Source organism: Acinonyx jubatus, chromosome B2 (genome assembly GCF_027475565.1).
Source record: "Acinonyx jubatus isolate Ajub_Pintada_27869175 chromosome B2, VMU_Ajub_asm_v1.0, whole genome shotgun sequence".
In the NCBI taxonomy this organism is placed as follows: domain Eukaryota; kingdom Metazoa; phylum Chordata; class Mammalia; order Carnivora; family Felidae; genus Acinonyx; species Acinonyx jubatus.
Genome location: NC_069385.1, coordinates 134,059,477 through 134,082,885, shown reverse-complemented (window position 1 = coordinate 134,082,885; position 23,409 = coordinate 134,059,477). Strand labels below are relative to the sequence as shown.

At 48.3% G+C, this 23,409-nt stretch overlaps 1 protein-coding gene across 10 annotated transcripts in view; it reads right to left on the bottom strand.

The window, feature by feature from the left end:
• Nucleotides 1-23,409, bottom strand: part of PHACTR1 (phosphatase and actin regulator 1) — a 560,468-nt gene that overhangs the window by 200,471 nt on the left and 336,588 nt on the right. For all 10 annotated transcript variants that reach the window (XR_008298732.1, XM_027040300.2, XM_027040305.2 and 7 more), the window contains one exon: nt 14,707-14,871. Coding sequence is in view for 9 of the 10 variants with exons in the window: in XM_027040300.2 (XP_026896101.1) it covers nt 14,707-14,871 (165 nt within the window). In the remaining variant the exon portion in view is untranslated. The remainder of the gene's footprint in view (nt 1-14,706; nt 14,872-23,409) is intronic.

The following is a 23,409-nucleotide window of genomic DNA, read 5'->3' as shown; positions in this document are numbered from 1 at the left end:
TGTTGCTTTCTGCAGAGACGCTATGGGACTCAACCAGCATTCATTCATTTAACCAAAATGGCAGGCCACAGAGCACCTTCTCGTGGTCTTAGGAGTCTCGGTTCCAAATGGTCCCTTCCACTTTGTCTTGTGAGTTAACTGGCAATTCTTTTCTGTTTGTAGAACAGAACTGGCCTCAGACTCTATGGCCTATGTCCAGGCGGTCTTGGACAGAGTGACCAAGGCCCCCTCTTTGCCCAACACAGGCCTGTTTCATGCTTACTGTCTGTCCTCTTCTAAGCAGAAATGGCATCCCATTGTACTATCAAAAACGTCCACGTTTGGAAAATACAGTATATGGTCATCCTGTTTACACCTTTCTTTACCGTTGAGCATTCTGACTTGCCACAGATCCCTGATTTTCAAAAGGAGACTACGCCCACGTTATTTTCACCAACCACCCCCCGCCCGAACGCCTTTTTATAAATCACACATATTTTTGCCTATGGTGTAGCAAAGGACAAACAGGATGAAGTGTTTCCTCAGAAGCCATTGTGTTTGTTCGCTTAATTGTAAATTCATAGAGAGGAGGAAATACCTTAGTGAGCTAACTCACTGGTACCTTAGGAAAACACGGGACAAGATCCAGCTTTGTGGAATTGTACCATGTGTCCAAAAGCAGGCTCCTACACTCAGGATCTAAACAAAACTACCTAAATCTAAGACAAGCTCACCAGAATTGTCACTTTGTACGTACACCATTTCCAAAGACAAACTATAAAATAAGTCTTTCCTTATTCTTTGATGCTTGTTGGGTTTTGTTTGTTTGGTTTTTGTTTGCTTTTATTTTGAGAGAGAGAGAGAGAGAGAGAATCTCACGCAGGCTCCACACTGTCAACACGAAGTCCAACACAGGGCATCGATCCCGCAACCGTAAGATCGTGACCTGAGCCAAAACCAAGAGGCGGACACCCAACTCTCTCTGAGAGCCACCCAGGTGCCCCTCGATGGTTGGTTTTTAATGCATTTTCAGAAAAAAAGTTACAATAGATAAAACTTAGTTAGAACATATTATGTGCGAAGTACTATTCTAAGAGCTTTCCAACATTAATTTCTTTTCCAACCCTCACAACTTTATGAGGTGCTAGTGTTATTCCTACTTTCGATGAGGGAAATGAGCCCACAGAGTACAAATAACTTGCCTGAAGTAACCTGGGGGTTGGGCGGATAGGTCTGCGCCCTAACCACGCACCGAAGCACACCTCTTCTGATAAACACCGGATGGCTGGCGCCCTTTCGCAATCAGTTCCGCAAAGGTCCAGCTGTGAATCTAGCAACCGCTCCAGAAGCCTGTGTGACCAATGTTCGCTTGCCTCATCTACACATACTCTGTTCCCAGATGCCGCAGAGCATACAGATGTCAAGTTCCGCTGAAAACCTGAACGTGATGGCTCTGAATGGTATTTGTCTGGAGCCCGTATCAACGTACTCTCTCTTAGCCATTCAACAAATAGAAAGCATGTGCTGTGGGCATGGCATTGAACCAGACGCTGTGAGGCACAAAGATGTATAAGATATTAACGGCGACCGTTAAGGGCATTCAAGAAAGACTCATGCTGTGACTTCCATCGTCAGTTTTCATTGATGAACTCCTTCTTCCTTCACATTTTGGCTTTACAGAGATGGTGTCAGGGAAGGAAACTGTCCTAGGACATCCCTGTTAAGTGTACATGAACTCCATGTTCCAAAGCACTCATGAATCACGAGTGCCCATTCTCATGGATCTGAAACGCAACATAGGTGATAAGACTACAGGCTGAGTTCAAGTTCTAGCTGTGCCATTGCTAGCTAGAAATTATTCAGCCCCTCCAAGCCTCAGTAAAATTTGCCTCTCCTCTTTCAGCTCTCATAAACAGGGGGACTCATATAGTTTGCAGCTACCTCCCTGACTTTTTAGTTCAATATGTACTTATTAGGCACCCACTGTGTCAGGTGTTTGCTCAATCCCGGGAGACGAGGAAAAGGCAGGGTCTCTGTCATTAAGGATTTTATAGTCTTGCCACCTAAGAGTGATGGATATAGCTCACTTGAAGAGGAAACAATGACATCTTTACCATCCCAGCCCTAGGAAGGTACTGATGTCCAGAGTCTTTAGCCTGTATTTATTACAGACTTTTTTCTTTTTTTTAACTGGGCCATTAAGTCTATTTTGCCTTCCAACTCCGAGGTGTTCCCTCCGAGGGTCATGATGGATCTGCAGGTAAGAATATTCTTTGCCTGTCCATGCTCAGCTCCTTTCTTAAACTGAAGCCTCCAGGGGCAGCTGGGCAACTTAATCGGTTAAGCGTCCGACTTCAGCTCAGGTCATGATCTTGCAGTTCGTGAGTTCGAGCCCCGCATCGGGTTCTGTGCTGATGGCTCGGAGCCTGGAGCCTGCCTCGGATTCTGTGTCTCGCTCTCTCTCTGTCCCCCCCGCCCCCACTTGCGTTCTGTCTCTCAAAAATGAATAAACATTTTTAAAAAATTAAAAAAAAAGAGAAAGAAAGAAACTGAAGCCTCCAGTCACCCAAAGAGAATGTGGGATCTAGCCAGATGCTGAAGGCTAGACAGCTTGCTTTGATGATTTCTTATTAAAATCAGATGCTAAACAGCACTCCGATTATTTGCATGTTTGTTTTTCCTAGTCACAAGTAATGTCATTACTGAAAAATGTGTGGAAATATATTTATTTGGCTTAACAGTCCCTGTGCTGATGTTTCTATTTCCCTTGGAATGCCACAGCCATGTTAAGGCAAACTTGGCATCGTGGTAGAGTCCAACCAATCAAAAGAAAACACCTCCTTCCAGCTCATTTCCCATTTGGGGGACGACTACCTATTTCTCCTTCTCCCTCCTGGCCAAACCTCTTAAAAGAAGCCTGCTTCGTCTGGGGTGCCTGGGTGGCTCAGTCGGTTAAGCATCCGACTCTCGTTTTCAGCTCAGGTCATGATCTCACAGTCCATGAGTTCGAGCCCGGGCACGTTGGGCTCTGCACTGACAGCGTGGAGCCTGCTTGGGATTCTCTCTCTCTCCCTCTCTCTCTCTCTCTCTGCCCCTCCCCCACTCACGCTCTCTCAAAAAACAAACTTTAAAAAATAAAGTCTACTTCCTCTTCTCTCATTCACGCCTCAACCACGGGCTATCTAAATCCCAGCCAGGTGGGTTCCCCAAAACCGTTCTCCCCAGAACACCAATGACCACTTGTCACCAGTTGTCACTCAACACACAGGATGCTCCTCCGTCCTTGCCATCCCGTCAGGACCTGCCAGAGTTGACCCTTCTCCTTTTCTGAACACTTTCCTGTTCTGCACAGGTGATAACTACCAGCTCCTCCCGGTTTTTTTCCTAGCTCTCCAGCGGGCCTCGCCTGTCCTCCGGAAGCTTCCACTGCCTCTGCACATAACTTACAGGGCGGTGGTCTTCCGGGTGCTCTTCTGCAGCCCTTCTGTGCTTCTCACTTTGTATCTTCACCTTGGAGTTCCCACCCCAGGGCTTCAAACGAATAAGCAGGCACGCATGACTTCCAGATCTCTCCTGATCTCAGTTCTCTACATCCAGTAGCCTTCTATCTTGGGCATCTTGGAAGCACATGAAAGCCACCCTACCCCGAAATCAATCAATTCCCCCACCAACCCACTCATCTTCAGTGTCCTCGATGGAGTGAGTGGTGCCTCTACCCATCTTACTACTCGGTGAGAAGCCAGACTGGTGCTTTCCTCTTCCCTCACCCTCCCCATCCGACCTGCGCTCATTCTATCTCCCAAAGACCTCTTGCAACGGTCCACTGTCTTCGGTGCCTACTGCCCCCATCCTAGTCTGGGACTGTCTTCCTCTTTCCCCAGCCTTACAACCAACCACCTGCTTCCTCCCACCAACAGCATCCTTGTGACCCACATCAACAGGAATGCTCAAAACCCCACTTGATTCCAGGAGAGCAAGGAGGGGTCTCCTTAAGCGTATCCCAGTCTCCTCTCATTCCACAAATACATACAAGCAGTTCTGTTATGAAGCGGACGACAACATTTGGCCGCACTCCAAACTTTTGCCCAGGCTCGAAGAATGATCTTGCTAAAAGGCAAGTCCTCCAACGGCTTCAGTAGGATGGGGCACTGAGGTCAAGTCCAGACTCTGTAAGAGACCCCTTCACAAGCAGATCCTTGCAGATCCTTCTTTCTCCTCATTTTTCACTACTCTCTGCTTCTCCCCCTCAGCAATCCTTCTCAAACCCAAGCGTCTCTTTTAAGCTGTGGATTGGCAATCTCTCCTCCTCTCTTCTTCAGATGCTCCTACACTTTTCCTTCCACCAGGAGAGAAGAGTTCCTCACATTCATTGCCTCAGGCTTTGGTTAAACAACCATTTCTCTGGGGCACCTGTCCTGGTGACTTGTAACTCAGCTGGGTTTGTCTAATTTGAGGGGTTTTTTTTTTATGTTTATTTTTGAGAGAGACAGAGAGGGAGGGAGACAAAGAATCCAAAGCAGGCTCCAGAATCTGAGCTGTCAGCACAGAGCCCGACGCGGGGCTCGAACTCATGAACCACAAGATGATGACATGAGTTGAAGTCGGACACTGAACTGACTGAGCCACCCAGGCACCCCTGTCTAATGTGAGTTCCTGGAGCCCCCGTGTGTCTCCTCTAATATCACAGACACTTGACTGTAATTGCTGGTTTTATTATCTATTTTTCCCTCAAGATCCCAACGTTTGGGAGGCAGGGGTCAGATATCTACTTGTGGTGGTATTTTGGGGGATAATGGCGGTGCCTGGCACATAAATCAATGCAACCTGCCAAGCTGCTATCCTTACTGAACCCTCCATGGCTCACAGATGTTTAAAAACCTAAGCTCTGACCAAGTAGATAACGTTACCTTGTTAGTTTGAAACGGGGACTCCACGGGACCACTGACGTTAGGGTACGAAGGCCTATGCCGTCTCTCTCGCAAGGGCACATGTGTCCGTTCAACAGCATCAATCTTTGCAATATACCGATTTCACCCCTCTGCCTGAGTGGGACGAATACGAACTTCCCGCTCCAGAGCTGTGCCAGCGATGGTCCCCAGGGCCCCTACAGTGGGCAGAGCTGGTCTTATGCTGGATATAGAGGCAGTGATTCCATTTGCTAACAGTGCTCTTTAATCCTATGCTACAAAAGGATGTCGACGTAAGCCTCCGTGAAAACCGTAGGGTTTCTCTCTCTCCTCCAAGAAGCATATGCACTGCCCTTATCACAGGACAAGCTAGGAATCCCTAGTGGACAGGAACTGGCAGCGTGGGGTTCACCTGCCAACCAACCACCCCGGATCTCAGCGACAGGCTCCTTCTGAAGAGCTCAGAAGCCCATCACACCAAGTCCAAAGGCAGAATCCAATTCCAACTTGGACGATCTTCATTACCCAAGGAGTGTTATTCAAAGAGCAACACTTCCAGAGATATGGGCTTGCCACAAAGGGATTCCTGGAGACTAGTGATTCCTAATGTCATCAATGACTCCAGTGAATTGGTGCAAGAAATAAAGGAAGAGGAGTCTGGCCCTGAGGGAAAGGGCAGCCAGCAACCAGATGAAGTAGTGAGCTAACAAGCCAGGCTTCAGGGCTGGCTCTTGTTGGGCTGGGAGCTTTGGAGTGAGGAGAACCTACCGCAGAAGGGCAGATGGGCTCAGGGAGAGGAGCTCCGTGCTCACGAGACTGCCTGCAAGTGTCCCGCCCAAGGACACCATGACCCCAGTATCGTGTTGTATGGAAAACGCTGGGCAAAAGCGTGTGGGCTATTCCTGGACCCCGTCACGAACATGAGGGGAGTTTCCAGTGTATTCAGGCCTGGCCCTTCACTACTGCTAGCAGTCAGGGGGGCTCACACCAACAGACTGCTGTCAGGATTCACGGGTCCCCAGTCATGTGACAGGGGACCAGGTCATCAATTACCCCTATTGCCAAGTTGTGGCCTTAGCCCAACAGTAAGGAGGTAGACGTGCCCAAAGGTGCAGTGAACGATTAAAAAGCAACCTCTGATTCTCTATGAATCGGCCTGTGGTCCTTTAAAGGCGTGATGGACTGAAACATCTCACTTTGGAAAAAGAAAATAGAGAATCTTTCTAAGAAAATGTTAGGTCAGTAATTAGTTGAATGCTAAAACCAAAGAGAAAAGTTCCATTTATTTATTTATTTTTAAATGTTTTTTTTTTTTTTAATTTTGTTTATGTTTTTGAGAGACAGAGACAGAGCGTGAGCTGGGGACAGAGAGAGGGGGAGTCACAGATTCCGAAGCAGGCTCCAGGCTCCAAGCTTTCAGCACAGAGCCCGACGTGGGGCTCGAACTCATGAACCATGAGATCATGACCTGAGCTGAAGTTGGCCGCCCAACTGACTGAGCCACCCAGGCACCCCCCATTTATTTTTTTTAAGTTGATTTATTATTTGAGACAGAGAGAGAGAGAAAGAGAGAGAGAGAGAGAGAGAGAGAGAGAGAGAGAGAGAGAGAGAGAACATACACAAACAGGGGAGGGGGTGAGGGCGAGGGAGAGAGAGAATCTCAAGCAGACTCCTTGCCCAGCATGGAGCCCAACACAGGGCTTGAACTCACGAACCATGAGATCGTGACCTGACCCAAAATCAAGCGTTGGTCAGTTGACCGACTAAGCCACCCAGGCGCCCTTCCTTTTGTTTCACCATTACAGATGGCAAGTTAAATCGGCACAAAATTTGGCAAATAAGATATGTGTCTATTAGTGGATCAGATCGTTTACCACATTTTAAACAATTTCCTGACTTATTCCTCCACCTCAGCCACCAGTTCCGTGGTTTTAGTCTGTGTTTTAGGTCTACTTTGAACATCCCCAATTCAAGACACAGCTGTGTACCCAGAGACTCCTGCCGTTGTAGCTTGCTTCTGGCAACCGGTCCCACGGATTGTTTTCAAATTCGACTCCCTTGGAACCTAAAGTCTATGCACTTTTCTCACTGGGCTCAATTCACTGGGCCTTTGCTTTTTCATCCAATCCAGAGTCAATACTGTAGCAGGTTAAACTGTATCCACACAAAAGACGTGTTTAAGCCCTAACACCGTGCCCATGTGTGTGACCTCATTTAGAAATAAGGTCTTTGCAGATATCATGGAGTTAGAGGTCCCTGGATGATTCAAGATGATCCTGGATAGAGGATCCAATGTCTGATGTTTTTCTAAGAGAAAGGAGAGGGGGCCCCGGCGACACAAAGAGACACGGGGGAAAGGCCATGGGCAGACAGAGGCAGGGACTGGAGTGATGGAGCTACAAGCCAAGGGACAGCTGGCTGAGGACAGCCCAGCAGCCACCAGGAGCTAGGAGAAAGGCATGGAACATTTACACCACCACTCCCACCGCCCCGCCCCCAGCTTCCAGGAGGAACCAGCCTTGCTAACACCTTGACTTTGGACTCTGGACCTTCAGAACTGTGAGACAACACGTTGCTGTAGTTCTAAGCCACAAGCGTGTAGTTGTTACTGCAGCCCTAGGAAACGAATACAGACGCCCGAATCGCCTCTGCTCCCTACCCTCCTTTTCCATCCATCTGGCAAAATGCCAGCACTTGATGGACCCAACTGTCTACGTCATCCAGAGCTGTACTTGGACAGCCAAAGCCACTGAAGCAGTCACTGGTGCCACGTAGAGTCCTAATCTGAAATTGGCCTGACTCTGCACATCCCTGTCCTCCCCTCCCCATGAAGAAATGAGCAGACTTATTATCTGGAAAAGAGCAGCCCCCAGACGGGGTCAAGCCGGACTCCCGCCCTGTGCAGCCAGACCCTCTGGTGGCCTGGTTATTTCACGTGGGAGTTTCCATGCCTTTGCTGATTCGAGCCCTGCAATCTGTGCCTTGTATCCCCCCTCTGCCCCTAGCTTCTCAGCACCTCACCCACCCGCCTCGTCTCATCTACCTTCCTCCTCGTCCTCTCTACCGGATCCCTCACGCCTGCTTCTCACCCTTATGTCACTTTCCCTGTACGGTGACAACCAATCAGAAGGCACACACAGACAGCCCCTGGCAACCCAAGCACACACACAAGCCCCGGCAGACACGCGTACGTTTCTTCCAGCATCTCTTCCGTACTATGTCTTCTTCCTACTTCACAGCCAGACTCCTCCGAAAGCTCACTCCCATCTTCCCCCGTTTTCTATGAATTTCTCACTCCACACTAATCGGACATCTCTCCCCACATAATCCACCCAGACAGCTTTTGCTAAGTTAGCAATGATGAGCTCCAGCTGATCAGAATCACCCACACCAGACAATGTTCTTCCGCACCACCCCAGCCCCCTCACGGCACTGAACGTGGCTCATCACACCCTCCTTGAAACATTTTCCTGGCTCCTGTCACACCACATTCTTCTGTTTTTCCTCCTACCTGTCTAGTCACCGCCTTCTCTTTTTTTTTTTAAATCGAAGTGCAACCATACGGTGCTAGGTTACGTTCAGGTGTACAACGTCATGTTACATTTCAGGGCGCCCATCAAGATAAGCACCTGATCCCCTTTATCTATTTCACCCACCCCCACCTCACCCCTTGACAACCACCAATTAGAAAAGGGGCAGAGGACCCGAAGAGACATTTTTCCCAAAAAACCCATGGACATGGCCAACAGACACAAGAAAAGATACTCAACATCACCAATCACCCCAGGGACATGCCAATTAAAACTACAATGAGATTATCACCTTACACTTGCCAAAGTGACTAAGCAAACAACCGAAGCAAAAAAAAAAACCCTTGTGCTCTGTTGCGGGGGACGTACACTGGTACAGCCACTGTGGAAAACGGTATGGAGGTTCCGCAAAAAATTAAAAGTACAAATACTGGGCCACCTGCCTGGCTCGGTCAGTAGAGCATGCGACTCTTGATCTCACGGTTGTGAGTTCAAGCTCCACATTGGGTCTAGAGATTAAACATAAAACCTAAAAAAAAAAAAAAAAAAAAAAAAATAGAAATGCCCTATGATCCAGTAATCCACTACTGAATATCTACCCAAGGAAAACGAAACCACTAATTTGAAAAGATACGTGCATCCACAAGTTTATCGCAGCGTTGTGTACAACGGCCAAGACATGGAAGCAGCCAAACTGTCCGTGGATAGATGGATGGATAAAGAAGACGGGGTGGACCATTACTCAGTCATAAAAAGAAGGAGATCTGGGGCGCCTGGGTGGCTCCGTCAGTTGAGCGTCCGACTTCGGCTCAGGTCATGATCTCGCGATTTGTGAGTTCGAGCCCCGCATTAGGTCCTGTGCTGACAGCTCAGAGCCTGGAGCCTGCTTCGGATTCTGTCTCCCTCTCTTTGCTCCTCCCTGTTCTCTCTCTCTCTCAAAAAAATAAAATAAAATAACATTAAAAAATGTTTATGATAAAATAACATAAAAAAAAGAAAGAGATCTGCCATGTGCAGCAACATGGATGGAGCGAGAGGGTATAATGCTAAATGAAATACGTCAAAGTCACTGCCTTTTGATTCTCCTTTATAAGTTCATACTCCTCTTTCGGTCACTAGTAATGATAGTCTTCCTTTGTCTTTAAGACTGTCTTTGGCCGTGTTTTCTTTCCATTCTTTCTATTCTATACTAGTTCCTTAGACCATTTCCTACATGGGCATCACTCTAATTAACACGGATGTGCAAAGACCCAAGATTTACGGACCCAGCATTTATGGACGTCTTCGTTGCATTCCATATAATCAACTCCCAACTTTAGACATCACAAAACCAACTCAAATCTAACCTGCAATCAGAATTCCATCCCCCCCCCCCCGCCCGACGCACACACCCTCCCCCACTCCTTCAAACCTGCCACTCTTGCAAAATACTCATCTCAGGAAAGGCTATCACCATACCCCCTAACCCACCACTAGAGTATCAAACATGACCTTTCTCTCTCTCTCTCCCTCCTAAATCCAACTTGTGATTAAGTCCTGTCACTTGTCCCTTATAACACCCAAATTCATCTACTTCTACTAGCAAATATTAGTCCAGGTTACTGTCATCTGCACGTGGCCTAATTGGTCTTCCTGGAGCCACTCATACCCTTGTCTAATTTGCTGTGCAGGATGAAGGCCCAGTGACAGTCCACTCTTTGGTGACCTCTCCAGCCTCAGCGGATATCACACTCCTAGCTCTCTAATTCCCTAGCCACTGGTCTTTCTTGCTTTCCCAGCCAGTTCAACTCTATTTCTTCTACCACAGGGCCTTTGCACAGGCTGTTTTGCTGCCTGGAGTGCTCAATTTCCTTTTTTTTTAAAAAAATTTTTTTAATGTTTGTTTATTTTTGAGAGAGAGGGAGTCAGAGTGTGAGAGGGGAAGGGGCAGAGAGGGGCAGACACAGAATCCGAAGCAGACTCCAGGCTCTGAGCTCTCAGCACAGAGCACGATGGGGGGCTCAAACTCGTGAACCATGAGATCATGACCTGAGCCGAAATCAGATGCTTAACCGACTGAGGCACCCAGGTGCCCCTGGAGGGCTCATTTTCTAAATTCTTGCTCCTCTCCCGGATTGCAGCTCAAATTTCTCTTCCTCAGGACAGTTTCTTTGAGCCCTCAGACTGAGCCAAATTTCCCTCTCCTTCTCCCAAATGACTACCTCTCCTTCACTGCCCTTAACCACAACTGCGATCCTACCTGTATCCTTCTGTTTTGATCGCCTGCCTCCCCCCACTACACCGTGCGTGCCACAAGGTCACGGACAAAGTCTGGTTTTGCTCACCGTCATATCCCCAGAGCAGGTACAGTTTCAGTATGCGTAGGTATTCAGTAACATTCTGTAAAATTTTTTTTTTTTAATTTTTAAAAATATCACGTTGCTCAAGGCCCTAGGTACGAAGAAAAGCTTAGAAGCACAAAGGGAATTTTGGCACGTTGTAGATTTTCAGGGCCAACCCCCTGCAGCTTGTGATTTTCTGTCAAGAGGAAATAAAAGCATAATTCGGTGGCATCTTCATAGTTTATCCCTGCCAGTTCTATTTCTCTATAAATACAGTCCTCATTTTCAAGGAATTTGGAGAAGACGGTTGCAGTGGACTATTTTGGGGAGGCGCTGGTCTGTTCTACTTCAGGGGGGCTATCACTTGTCTTTGTTCCCAGAGCAGCCGTGGCCAGCACTGCTGACTCCACAGAAGAAGCTGGGTGTGCCAGGCTAACTGCCTGGCAGGCCCTGGGCACGGCCTCTGAGGACAGGCTGCAAAGCCTGTAAAGTTCACCTCCAGGGGGACCCTTACTTTACGGTCTATCCATTACTGTTGTCTCCCTATGTCATGGCATGGTGGTGTTCCAGTGTTTTCACCCCCACCCAGAGCGCAGGTCGGGGTCGTGGTGCTGCAGGCCTTGTCAGGACACTGGCCTTCCGCCTGGAATAGGAAGGCTGTATGAGCAGCACGAGATGTGGAGATCTTCGAAAGATTCAGGCAATCGTGGGGGCGCCCGGGGGGCTCAGTCGGTTAAACGTCCGACTCTTGGTTTCGGCTCAGGTCATGATCTCATGGTTCATGAGTTCCAGCCCCCATGTCGGGCTCCGAGCTGACAGCGTGGAGCTGGCTGGGGATTCTCGTGCTCCCTCTCTCTCTGCCCCTCCCCTGCTCTCTCTCTCTCTCTCAAAATAAACACACTTCAAAAAAAATCCAGGCAATTGTTGATGCCAAAATTGAGGAAAACGTTGACATCATAATTTCCCAATGTAGTTTCCTTCCTGTTATACAACTTACAAAGGAAGATTTCTGGGCATGTCTCTGAAGATGTGCTATGTACAGACACTAACCTGAGACCCAGGAAAACCACAGGATAGCAAATTATGGCAAATTATAAGGGCACTTCACTGTGGAAATAAAAACAGGCCAAGTATGGGCTATGTTAATGTCCTTTTCATATATTTTTTAAGAGCGCAATTTGAAATACAAATGCATAAAATGGATGTAACATACGGACTTCTCTGTAGTTAAAACTGTGGACATTATCTTATATATGAAAGAACAATACATCTGCACACATACAAATCTATGCACACCAGCTAAAACTGGCCGACCATTAACAATCCCATCATCAACCGACCCTCTTGTATACATAACGTTTGACTCTTATCGACACGTAGGAAAGTGTGCACTTTCAACTCCTACTTGAATATACATACAATTTATCATCTTACGAGCCCTTATGCTGCCATTTTTTTTTCCTCCTCTGGGCCAAGAATTGGCACAAGTCTCTCCTTTCCAAAAATGAGGAATAATATTTTCCTTATCCAGTTAAGTACAAAGTATACTGAAGTGTAAACCATCAACTTTTTTTTTTTTTTTAAACTGGAATAGTTTCACTCATTCCATGTACCCATCCATCTATTTGGATATAAAGATATTCCACAGTACATCCCTCTACCTTTTCTACTTTAGGAGCTGAATGTCTCTTAAAGAAAAAAAAAAACAAAACACTACATATAAATATCGCATTCAATTGCCAAGTTAATCAGGCCAGAGGGATGATAAGAACTTGCTAAGAATAGTTAATGATAAGAACGATTCAAACTGCAACTCTGCCCGTCATGTTTGTTTTTTTTTTCCTCCCCTAAATGAACAAAGTGCCCAACCTTTTCATGATCCGTGAGTAATGTAATGTCACTGTTTTTGCATCTGTCAAAGGACTAGTTTTCCAACATCCCGAAGAAGTCAGCACGCCTGATCTTTGCATGCAGGAAGCATCCAAGCTTTACCTTAAGGTCTTCCCAAATGGACAAAACAAAGCTCTTGATTTGCCGGGAGGAAAGGCATCTACCAACACCCTCATTAGGGGATTCGTGCTGACGAATGGCCATTTGTTAATTGCATGTTTGTTTTATTATAAGCCATTTTCCACAGCAAAGTCAGGAAGACCGTCATGAGGAATCTCGTGGAAATGGTTATTTTCTCCAGTGCTTACAGAACGCTACCTTTTTCTTTCTTGTTCAAGTGTCTTACACCTCACTGTGCCTAAAGGATATATTTAAGATTTCTCCTCTCGGAGGCCATGATCTAGTCTCACCCCGGCTGGGTGGACACGGGGGAGTCTCCCACTGAGGTTTCTGCTTGCCTGTCAGTCTCTCAGTAGCGGTTAGAAATGCATGAAAGGCCTCCAGGTTTTAGTACAGCTATGCAATGACCACGAGGGTGCAGAACGAAGTCAGGTGAAGGGGCTCCGTCCCAGGGATGACAGTTTAGAGATTCATGGAGTTCAGAGGTTCGCTCTAATCTCAAGAATTAACTTATTCTAGCAACAGGGGCATTGGGGCTTCCATCGAAGGAAGAGTCAGAAAACATGAACCTGAGATGTCCACGAGAACTGTTTAAGATGTCAAGACTTTTGGGGGCGCCTGGGTGGTTCAGTTGGTCAGGCGTCCAACTGTGGCTCAGGTCATGGTCTCGTGGTCTGTGAGTTCGAGCCCCGCGTCGGGCTCTCTGCTGTTAGCGCAGAGCCCGCCCTGGATCCTCTGTCCTCTCCCTCCCCGCCCCTCCCCTGCTCGGGCTCACTCTCCCTTAAACAGAGACACACATTTTAAAAGACAAAAAGATTTCAAGACTTTTTGCAACTTTCCTGTGTTCGCTATTCTCTTTCGGGTTCCCCAAAGCAATTAGCGTTAAAATTCCCAGATCTGTGGACTCCAGCTCAGGTACAACAAGTACCCCATCTCCTACTTGGGGGTTAGTCCTGGGGGTGAGGGAAAGGAGGAGGGGAGGTGATGATCCTGAGGAGGGGAGAGGATGGGTTGCGTTTTTGAGGATGAAGAGGAAGGAGGAAATAAAGCCCTGGAGTATAGGCCTGGAATGACCCGGGCATTCAATGAGCAAGATCAGAACAAAACGAACAAAAAAAGCATCTGCATAGCTGTTCCATCATCTTCCTTCAAATCCGACAGGGTGAAATCAGACCTCTTCCCGTATATACTTCCCTCTGCACACTCCTACTCATTTAAAATATATCCACATAGCATGCCACATAAACTCATAATTTTAAGTCACGTAAAGTACCATTCTTACCCCTCTTTTACAGATGGGAAAACTGAGGTACAGAGTTGAATAAGCTGGGCAAGGTCACGTAACTACCAAGTATCAGAGCTGGGGCTTGAACCCACACAGTCTGACCCTGGAGTCTCTGCTCTGTACTCCTCAGTGGTGCTGACTCTCCTCTGATCCCTTTGCTGCCCATTAAGCTGTCTCTGCCATTACCGTGATCTCTGTCTCCATTCTCCTGTGTTTTCCTGCCATGTCCAATAATCATTCATTCAAGATTTTTCCACCGTGGCATCACCTACTCTCATCTGCCAAAGACCATACAGAACTTAATTTCTGCTGTGTGCTGATTTTTACAGGAGCGGTAAAAATAAGGGTGAACAATGAGAAACAGATTCTCAGGGGAGGAAAGAAAGCATTCTACTACAGAAAAGGTGGAGTTCTAAGCCCATATTTATAGATCCAATACAAGTGGCCGATTAAAAACACAACAACCAAAAACCTGAGACGCAAGAAAACACACAGGGATCCAAAAGCCATTTCCAATCGCCCTGCAGAATTATTAAACACAGGAGCAATTCTAGGGCTTGATTTTCCTTCCTTTGGTTCAGACAGCTCACAATAATTAAATTCTACTAATTAACATACAGAGTTGAAGTCAACAAACTCCCAATGCGAAACGAAGGAAAAAAAAATAATCCTACCTGCAGATGTGTGTTTGAACTTTTCACTTTTCTTCTTCCTCCACTTCCAGGGCTTGAAAATCCTCCCCAGGTTGGCAAACTTACTCCTCCTCCGGATGGGTGGGGTGTGGGTACCTGGCACGAGGGAGTCAGAACGCATGGCCGCCAGCCTCTCCACTTCCTCCGCTGTTTTCCCCGAGAAAGAGATGGAAATAGAGAGAGAGAGGGGGGAATAAAAGTGTTAAAATGGGATCCTCACAGATGGCCAGCGTTTTCCATGGTTACAGATAACAGAAACCACATGACTGAGGCTCCGTTTCTCTTTTCTGCCTCGTGGGCTGGAAGTCACACTGACGGGTTCTAAAGGCTGGAGACAGTCCGTCAGAACCCTGAGGATCTGGGGCACCCCCAAATTTACCCAACCTCAACGCACACCAGAGGAAGAGGTCAATGAGGTGGCGGGAACAAACCCTCTTGACACATCAAGATTCCCCAACGAGGCAGGAAGAGGGCATTAGAAAGAGTCAAGTGACAGCCTGTGGAACGCCTGGTCCAGCAAGATCTCACATAAGACTGGGCAGATGCCATCGCTGTAACACTGTCTGCTGAGACCAGAGGAGGGAGAGAAAGCATTGACCAGCTGTCTGTTTCAACGCCAGTGTCTCCACTGCCATGACTCTCCTTCCTGCTTTGCCCAGAACCAAAGCAGCACTGGAATCTGTTGAGTGAGTGTCTCTACCTTGGATGGACGCATTGTAGAATCACTCACCCTTCAGCAGACTTTACAACTGCTCTAGTTCCTCTAGGGTTTTTTGTTCCTGGTGTTTTGCTTTAATAATAATAATAATAATAATAATAATAATAATAATAATAATAATAAAGATTCTTAGAAATCGGGATCGGAGACTGACTTGAGGGGACACCTGGATTAATCCCAGTAACTTCACATGTGAGGACACGATGACCTTCAAACTCATAACGCCCAGCGGACACCTTCCTTAGAGGTCACAATCACCTTGACCTCCTTCATCACTTGTGAAGACGCAACTCTTTTCCAACTGATGTGAGAATCTGCATACCCCAGTGAGGGACATATAGCCAGGTTTGACTTTCTAAGACAGAAAGAATTAGAAAAAAAAATAATAATAATACTCCCCTTGGCAAAATCAGGAGGGTGAGAGACACTCACTGTTCTAGAAAGTCAGGCTACATCTAGAGCCATGGGACTGATCCAAAACCACTCTGTTGGGCCTCTATCACCATCTTTGGAAAAATCACACAGGCTTTGGCAACACAGGCTTCCTCCGAAGCTCCATCTCACGGCCTGGTAGTCTGCCTGAGACGGTTTTAACTCAAGAGACTCACTTACGCAAGAAATATATAGGGCATCTCCACCATGTGCCAGGCAGTGCGCTTGGTGACAGAGAGGACAGGTTGGCAAAGGCTCCTGACAGCAAGACTGAAGGGAAGTAGATGTATGTGGGAGGTGTCGGGGAGCGAAACCAACAGGACATAGTGGGAGGGCCCGAGGGACAGGAGGTAGATCATTCCTAACGGCCAGACTCACGCCAGTGGAGTGACCCCCTTCGCTGACGGAAACAGGGAACACAGGGAAGGTGCAGGTTTGGTGTTGAGGGCAGCAACAATGTGGACGTGTTGCAAAGTGATGGCCCTTAAACCTCTGACTCCATGGTTACATGCATGGCAGCTCCTTTTTTTTTTTAATGTTTATTTTTGAAAGAGAGAGATAGAGCATGAGTGGGGGAGGGGCAGAGAGCGAGGGAGACACAGAATCCGAAGCAGGCTCCAGGCTCTGAGCTGTCAGCACAGAGCCCGACGCGGGACTTGAACTCACAGACGGCGAGATCATGAGCTGAGCCAAAGTTGGACGCTTCACTGACTGAGCCACTCAGGCGCCCCGGAAATCATTCTCTTTAAATGGTATCTGCTGCTTGGGTGGGTGCTTCTTCAACAACGCTCAGTAGCTGAGTCGCTATAGGGAGATCAACCTTGGAAGCCAAGCCCCCACGAGAAATATAATGGTAAGGGTGCAAGCCGGATAATTTCCAAATGTGGAAACTACACACTAAGGGTTTTTTGTGTCCAGGAAAGAAGCAAAGTTGAGACAGTCCAGTGATTTGATTTTCACAAGATCACTTTCTCCTTCACATCCATCACCTTGTTTCCTTGTTTCTTTCCTTCGTCTGTAATGAGTGTTGCTCGTCCAGATTTTGCAAGACTCCAAACCTACATTCCCAACCCCAGTCTCCAGCTTTCAAACCTATTTATTTTTTTAATGAAAAAAAAATGTTCATTTTTGAGAGAGAGAATGCAAGTGAGGAAGGGGCAGAGAGAGAGGGGGGGACAGAGGATCCGAAGTGGGCTCTGTGCTGACCGCAGCGAGCCCGACGTGGGGCTCGAACTCACGAACCACAAGATCATGACCTGAGCCAAAGTCAGATGCTTAACTGACGGAGCCACCCAGGCGCCCCAACCTATATTTTACACTATCGTGAGAGGACTCTTCCAGAAGCCTGCTTTTCCCAGAAGTTTTTGGTGGCTTCCCGCAACTTACAGTAGAGAGTTCTGACTTTCTGTCTTGGCCTCTGGAACCTCCATCTGAGTGGCTTGCCCAGAATTATCTGCTAGTTTCTCCCTCAACACACACGGTAGCCAAAACGGAAGTCTCGCTCAGCAACGGTCCCATCCTGGGATCTGCAGACCCCAACAGGCCATCATACACCACTGAAAATCCATGCACGAGTTTGAGCCCATCTTGGTATCTGCCCTTGGTTGGGAGAGTTTCTACCTTTCTTTTGATTCTCTAATCTAAGACACAATAGATAAAAAATTTTAAAGTACCCAGTTTGAGACTGCTCCAAACGTAGCCATCCTGAAATATCTTCTATGAAAGGTTTGATAAAGGAAGAGATTATATACTGAATCCCTCAAAAAAAAAGAAATCAAGGTGTAAGTTATTCAGGACTGGTACTGAGATTTGCTCTCCCAGTTGACATCCAGTAATAATTTGTTAAATAATCTGAGGACATTTGATTCGGTCCGTTGACACCACGTCTTGCGAAGGATAAAATCAGACTCGCTAGCTGCCTTAAGAAAAAGGCACCACCAGGACCAAAAAGCGGTGTCATAATCACATCTGTTCGAAAATGAATAAAAATTATTCTGAAATTACATTAAAATAATTACAAGAAATTAGGAGTGCCTTGGAAAAACCCAGAGTGGCAAGGAGCTGACAGAGTTTTCTAAAGGTGTAATTAGAACTCCATAGTTAAATGGATCTTTAATAAGTACATTATGAAATGCAGGGTGTTTAGCCTGTTTAAGTACAGATTATTGAGCAGACTGGATTACTCTAACTGATTTATAGTTTCATCAGCCACATTACATTCTCCCCCAATTCACTTGACAATAGGGGTTGGTTCCCAGCCTGTCTACTTTGCCAGTGGATAAGGAAATTTAGGAGGTTTACGGGTGAGGATTGGCACCCTAGGGTAAGGATGGGGCGAAAAGCAACAGAAAGTAAAACAGAACTCCGAATAAAGTGGTCTCCAAGGTCGCGGAAGCACGGGAGGGAACAGGATGGGGACCAGGGGACAGGAAGGGCACACAGGCCAGGCGCGTTGAATACAACAGCCTTCTTTTGCCACAGATGATGAAAAGGCTCCTTTGCCCAAGCCCACTGCTCTGGAACGTGGCTTCCTCATGCTGCAGAGAGAGGAGACAGCTGTCCGGAGAAACTGCTCACTTAGACATGAATCAGCTCGAATGTCAACTGCCAGGCCAGCATGCTGAACCAAAAGGGAGGAGGTGGCCGGCTGAGCTGCTTCAGAGATCTGCAGGAGAAAGGGGAGGCCTGGCCAGATGAGCTCTGGGATCTTTCCAGGGCCTCCAGGAAAATGCTCTTCTAAGGGACCAGGCGGCCTGGGCTCCCTTTCATGACATGTCTGGGATTTGCGTCACTCAGAGGGAGCAAAGTGGTTGGGACGTGATTTTTCTTTCCCTTTAGAAAAACAGAAGAGAGGAGCCCGGGTGGCTCAGTTGGTTGAGCATCGGACTCCTGATCTCGGCTCAGGTCACGATCTCGCAGTTTGTGAGCTCGAGCCCCGCATCAGGCTCTGCGCTGACAGTGCGGAGCCTGCTTGGGATTCTCTGTGTCCTTCTCTCTGCCTCTCCCTTGCTCACACTCTCTCTCTCTCAAAAATCAATAAACATTAAAAAAAAAATAGAGAGAGGGGCGCCTGGGTGGCTCAGTCGGTTGGGCGTCCGACTTCGGCTCAGGGCACAATCTCACGGTCCGTGAGTTCGAGCCCCGCATCGGGCTCTGGGCTGACGGCTCAGAGCCTGGAGCCTGCTTCCGATTCTGTGTCTCCCTCTCTCTCTGCCCCTCCCCCGTTCATGCTCTGTCTCTCTCTGGCTCAAAAATAAATAAACGTTAAAAACAATTTTTTTTAAATATATAGAAAAGCAGGAGAGAAAAAACTTAACAGAGAAGGTGGCTGCCTTCTCGATCCGGAAACCACCAGGGGAAACGCCAATTACACGCCCCACGAAACCACACTCATACTCTGGACACTGGGCCTATACTTAGCATACTCGCTCAGCCACTTGGCCAACTTTTTTCCTGCTCGGCAGATTTCTGCCTGGTAGGAGGCAGTCCCACCCACTGCCAGGAGCAGGTCCCAAAGGATGCTCTCATGGCCTGGCGGCGTGCGCCCTTTAACCCTGTGAACAGACGGAGAGCATCCTTTAGAGGCACCCGGCAAAAGGACACGAGGACGCCATCCCAGGAGAGGGAGGGAGGAGAGAAAGGGAATTCATGGATCCAACGGGACCGATGATGGCTTGAGTCTTTCCATTAATCTCCTCTTAACTCTTAAGGCGGTAACTGAAATCCTAGAGGAATATGAAAATGTGCCTAAATCCAAGCCCTGAAGATGCACTGATTTTTAAAGACAGCAAAGAGAAGCAGCTCTGCTGGTTCGGGAATTGCAGCTACAAACTAAGAAACAGGCTGTAAAAGGTCCTGACATTCTGCCAAAGTGTGTGGAGCACGGCCACGTATGTCAACGCTTGACGTTGTGCCACTTACAAGCGATAGTTTGTATAAACTTCAGCAAGTCACTTCTTTGCATGAGGGTTAGGTTCAACTGCAGAAAACAAACTCAGAATAATAATCAACAAGACAGGAGTTTGTTTCTGTCACAGACAAGTGCAGAGGCAGCCAGTCCAAAGCTGTTATACGCGATGGCCCCGTGAAGTTCTCAAGGACCTGGGTGCCACCTAGCTTACCACACTCCTCCAATACTATGAGGTGACCCTTGTCCTCATAGTGGCTGCCAAGTTGCAGCCATCACAGCTTTGCCCCAGAAAACCAGGTGAAGGGAAGAGCAGACCAGAGAGATCCCTTCCCTTTGAGCAGACTTGGCGGGAGTCACGCGCAGAACCTCAGCTCACAGCCCAGTGGTCGAAGGTTGGTGATATGAGCACACCTGCCCGCAGGGGAGGCTGGGAAACTGCCTTTTAGCTGGGCACAAAATCAAGAAGCTTTCACCAAAGAGAAAGGAAGAGCCTCGATATCAGAAAGAGTCCATAGCAATGACTGACGGGACCTTTGGAACTCTGCACACCGGAAACAGTGATTCCAGTTTCCCGACAACAAGAAGGGAGCTTCTCAACAGGAGGGTGCTTCCTCAGTCATTGACCCTGACAGTGAGAGTGATGATACACCTTCCACTGTTTAGTCACTGAGTCTGTTCCAGGCACTGGTCAAGGCACTTAAATATTGCCTTCTGTGATCCTCGCGTTAATGAGGTGGTGCTATTCTCACCCCACCTTACATTTGGGACAATTGGGGAGGAAGTAAATGAACAGGACAGGATGCTTCGAAGAAAAGAAACACATGTTATTTAATCAAGCCTTGTCCATTTTCCTTCTTTTTTTTTTTAATTTTTTAATGTTTAATCTTTATTTTTGAGATGTCAAGAGACAGAGCATAAGCGGGGGAGAGGCAGGGACAGAATCCGAAGCAGCTCCAGGCTCTGAGCTGTCAGCACAGAGCCCGACGTGGGGCTCGAACCCACCAACCGTGAGATCATGACCTGAGCCCAAGTCGGACGCTCAACCGACTGAGCCACCCAGGCGCCCCAAGCCTTGTCCATTTTCAAGAACATCTGCCCACACTGGGGGAGCTTGGCTTTTCACATCTCCGTATTACTGACTAAAGTCACAGGATGAGTGGTGCCTGGGTGGCTCGGTCAGTTAAGCAGCCAACTTCGGCTCAAGTCATGATCTCGTGTTCACGGGTTTGAGCCCCGCATCGGGCTCTGTGCTCACAGCTCAGAGCCTGGAGTCTGCTTTGGATTCTCTGTCTCCCTTTCTTTCTGCTCCTCCCCTGTTCAGGCTCTCTCTAGCTCTCTCTCTCTCTCTCTCAAAAGTAAGTAATAAAACATTGGGAAAAAAAAAGTCGCTGGATGTCTCCAGGAGGAGGGCAGAGATGAGGTTCTTTTTGAAAAGGCTACAAAACAGATGCCAGCATAAACAGATCCTACTCCAGCAAGAGGAAACATGCGTTACCTGCCTTCCTTTCTTCCTTCCTCCCTCCCTCCCTTCTTCCTTCCTTCCTTCCTCCCTTCCTTCCCTCCCTCCCTCCTCTCCTCTCCTCCATTCCTTCCCTCCTTCCTTCCTCCCCTCCCCTTTCCTTTCTTCCTTCCTCCCTCCCTTCCTCCCTCCCTTCTTCCTTCCTTCCTTCCCTCCCTCCCTCCTTCCTCCCTTCCTCTCTCCCTCCCTCCTTCCCTTCCTCCCTTCCTTCCTTCCCTCCTTCCTTCCTCCCCTCCCCTTTCCTTCCTTCCTCCCTCCCTCCCTTCCTTCCCTCCCTTCCTCCCTCCCTTCTTCCTTCCTTCCCTCCCCTCCTTCCTCTCTCCTCTCCTCCCTTCCTTTCCTTTCTTTTCCTTTCCTTTCCTTCCTTCCTTCCCTCCCTTCTTCCTTCCTTCCTTCCTCCCCTCCCCTTTCCTTCCTCCCTCCCTCCCTCCCTTCCTTCCCTTCCTCCTTCCCTTCTTCCTTCCTTTCTTCCTTCCCTCCCTCCCTCCTTCCTCCCTCCCTCCCTCCTCTCCTCCCTTCCTTTCCTTTCCTTTCTTTTCCTTTCCTTCCTTCTTCCTTCCTTCCTCCCTTCCTTCCCTCCTTCCCTTCCTTCCTTCCTCCCCTCCCCTCCCCTTTCCTTCCTTCCTCTCTCCCTCCCTTCCTTCCTTCCCTCCCTTCCTCCCTCCCTTCTTCCTTCCTTCCTTCCTTCCCTCCCTCCTTCCTCCCTCCCTCTCTCCTCTCCTCCCTTCCTTTCCTTTCCTTTCCTTTCTTTTCCTTTCCTTTCCTTCCTTCCTTCCCTCCCTTCTTCCTTCCTTCCTTCCTCCCCTCCCCTTTCCTTCCTTCCTCCCTCCCTCCCTTCCTTCCTTCCCTCCCTTCCTCCCTCCCTTCTTCCTTCCTTCCTTCCTTCCCTCCCTCCTTCCTCCCTCCCTCCCTCCTCTCCTCCCTTCCTTTCCTTTCCTTCCTTCTTCCTTCCTTCCTTCCTCCCTTCCTTCCTTCCCTCCTTCCCTTCCCTTCCTTCCTTCCTCCCTCCCTCCCTCCCTTCCTTCCTTCCTTCCTTCCGCCAGGACGCCCACTCTAGGTCAGTAGGACACGTGGAACCATAAGGACGTGGTCTCCTCTGCACCTACCCCACAGGCTGCAATTAAGGAGCTCAGCAGGTACCAGAGTCTGGCCTGGGACAGGGTCTGATCTGCTTCACTACACATTGCGCACAGTGGAAGGAATGTTGGTTTTATTTTTATTTTTTTAATGTTTATTTATTTTTGACACGGAGAGAGAGCGAGCGCGAGCAGGCAAGAGACACAGAGAGGGAGACACAGAATCCGAAGCAGACTTCAGGCTCTGAGCTATCAGCACAGAGCAGACGCGGGGCTCGAACTCCCAAACCGCGAGATCATGCCCTGAGCCGAAGTCGTTCGCTTAACTGACTGAGCCACCCAGACGCCCCCAAAACATTAGTTTTAAAACCAGGAGGACGCGGGTTCAGATCTAGAACCTATCACTTAATAGCCATTGGGCGGGAGTTCTTTTTGGCCTCCCTGCAGGTGGCAAGAACTCCAGGAGTCCTGGATGTTCCGCTGGAGAATCCTTTCTGGCAGTCCAGGTGGTTCAGGAAAGGATGGTCTCGCTCCTGACTCGGCGGTGGGGGGCGACACGTGACCCAGTGCAAACCAATCAGAACACTGCATTCTCCACCACCTCCTGACTCGGCGGGGGGGGGGGGACCACGTGACCCAGTGCAAACCAATCAGAACACTGCATTCTCCACCACCCTCCCTCCCCCACCCCTAGTAATACAGTTAGGGACGAGCCACTGAGCCCAGCCAATGAGACTCAATTCTGGACTTCGCTGGGGCTATAAATAGACATGCTGTTGAACCTGGGATTGCAGATTAGACAGGCTCTCTCTAAGCCTGGTCAAAGCTGGGGCCATAAACTCAAGAACCTTCACTTAGACTTGGTGAGCATTAAAAGAATCTCTAAGTCACAATGGTAATTTCCCAGGCTCTGAGAGGGAGCAATCCTGTCATGTCCAATACTTCGTGTTTTCTAAGCACTGTGCTGACGGGGTATTTGCATTCCGTGACCACAGGCCGTCAATGAACAAAAAGCCTCTGCTGACAGACC